At 53.5% G+C, this 1,250-nt stretch overlaps 1 protein-coding gene across 2 annotated transcripts in view; it reads right to left on the reverse strand.

Annotated features, from left to right (window-relative positions):
- tmem71 (transmembrane protein 71) overlaps positions 1–1,250 on the reverse strand; it is an 8,514-nt gene that overhangs the window by 3,917 nt on the left and 3,347 nt on the right. For both annotated transcript variants that reach the window (XR_536026.1, XM_008434760.1), the window contains exons 5-7: positions 555–793; positions 265–477; positions 102–168 (exon numbers count right to left, since the gene is read on the reverse strand). Coding sequence is in view for 1 of the 2 variants with exons in the window: in XM_008434760.1 (XP_008432982.1) it covers positions 102–168; positions 265–477; positions 555–793 (519 nt within the window). In the remaining variant the exon portion in view is untranslated. The remainder of the gene's footprint in view (positions 1–101; positions 169–264; positions 478–554; positions 794–1,250) is intronic.

Consider the following 1,250-nt stretch of genomic DNA (forward strand, 5'->3'; position numbering starts at 1 on the left):
CAACCGGTTTAACTGGTTTTACTGGTTCAACTGGTCCAACCGGTTTAACTGGTTTTACTGGTTCAACTGGTTCCACTGGTTTAACTGGTTCACAGTCTCACCCTGAGTAGAGAACACTGATAATGAAGATGCTGAAGATGAGGATGAGGAGAGCCTTCATCGTCAGCCCTGAAATAAGAGCAAAGTTTCAGGAACCTGAGCGTCTCAGAGAGTCGGAACCAGACGGTTTGGGTCACACGTGCGGCCCAGGTGTTCCCGGCTCACCTGGAGGTTCGGGTGGCGCCTGGCGGCAGCTGTAGAAGGCCGCAGGGGGCGGGACTTCAGAGAGGCCGCTCAGCGATTGGGCGAAGCGCTGCGTGGACTGACTGATCTCGGAGCAGATTTCCTCCTGGATCAGCAGCTTCCCAGGAGGCGGGGCTAATTCATCAGGAGGGGGCGGGGCTTCTTTGTCCGGAGGAGGCGGGGCTTCGGTGGGATCTGGACCAGGAAGTGGAGTCATGTGACCTCAGCGGCTCATGATGGCAGCGATGGACCGGGCCGTTCCGCAGACTCACCATAGGTGAAGCTACGTCCGTCGTCCGGATCGGCGTTTAGCTCCGCCCACAGAGACTCGTCCAATCGACACGGAGACGCCCCCTGCTGGCCGACCCGGGGCCAGTCCGGGTCCTGTCTGAGGCCGGTTCCCAGCATGCCTCTGAACAGCTTCTGGTCCAGCCATGACTGGCAGCTCTCTGAAACGCCGCTCAGCAGGGAAACCAGAGCGCTGCGCGGTTTCCGCCTGCGCCGGAAAACTCTGGGGACGCAAAGAGACGCCGAGGTCACCGCTCTGTCGCTAGGCAACGCCTGGAGGTCAACAGCTGCCAGGGAAATGAACCAACAGAGGAGTTTCTACACATCGGTAACCATCAGAGAGCAACAACTGATTGATGCCAACAGTTGTCCAGACCTGGAAAATTCCTAAATCCCAGAGTTTTCCAAAAAGCTGAGAGAGAGAGAAATCCTGCAAAAGGATGCAAAACAAAAAAACATTCAAAAAGGGAGAGGATGATAAAGTGGCCACAAGGTGGCGCCAAACACCCATGTTCAGATGAGATGAAAAACAGCAGACAGAGCAACCAAGAAGCAAATAAAAAGAAGGTTTTTACAGGAATCATCAACAAACAACTTATCTGGAACAACTTATCTGGAACAACTTATCTAGAACAACTTATCTAGAACAACTTATCTAGAACAACTTATCTGGAACAACT

This window comes from Poecilia reticulata, linkage group LG17 (assembly GCF_000633615.1).
Source record: "Poecilia reticulata strain Guanapo linkage group LG17, Guppy_female_1.0+MT, whole genome shotgun sequence".
Classification (NCBI taxonomy): Eukaryota; Metazoa; Chordata; class Actinopteri; order Cyprinodontiformes; family Poeciliidae; genus Poecilia; species Poecilia reticulata.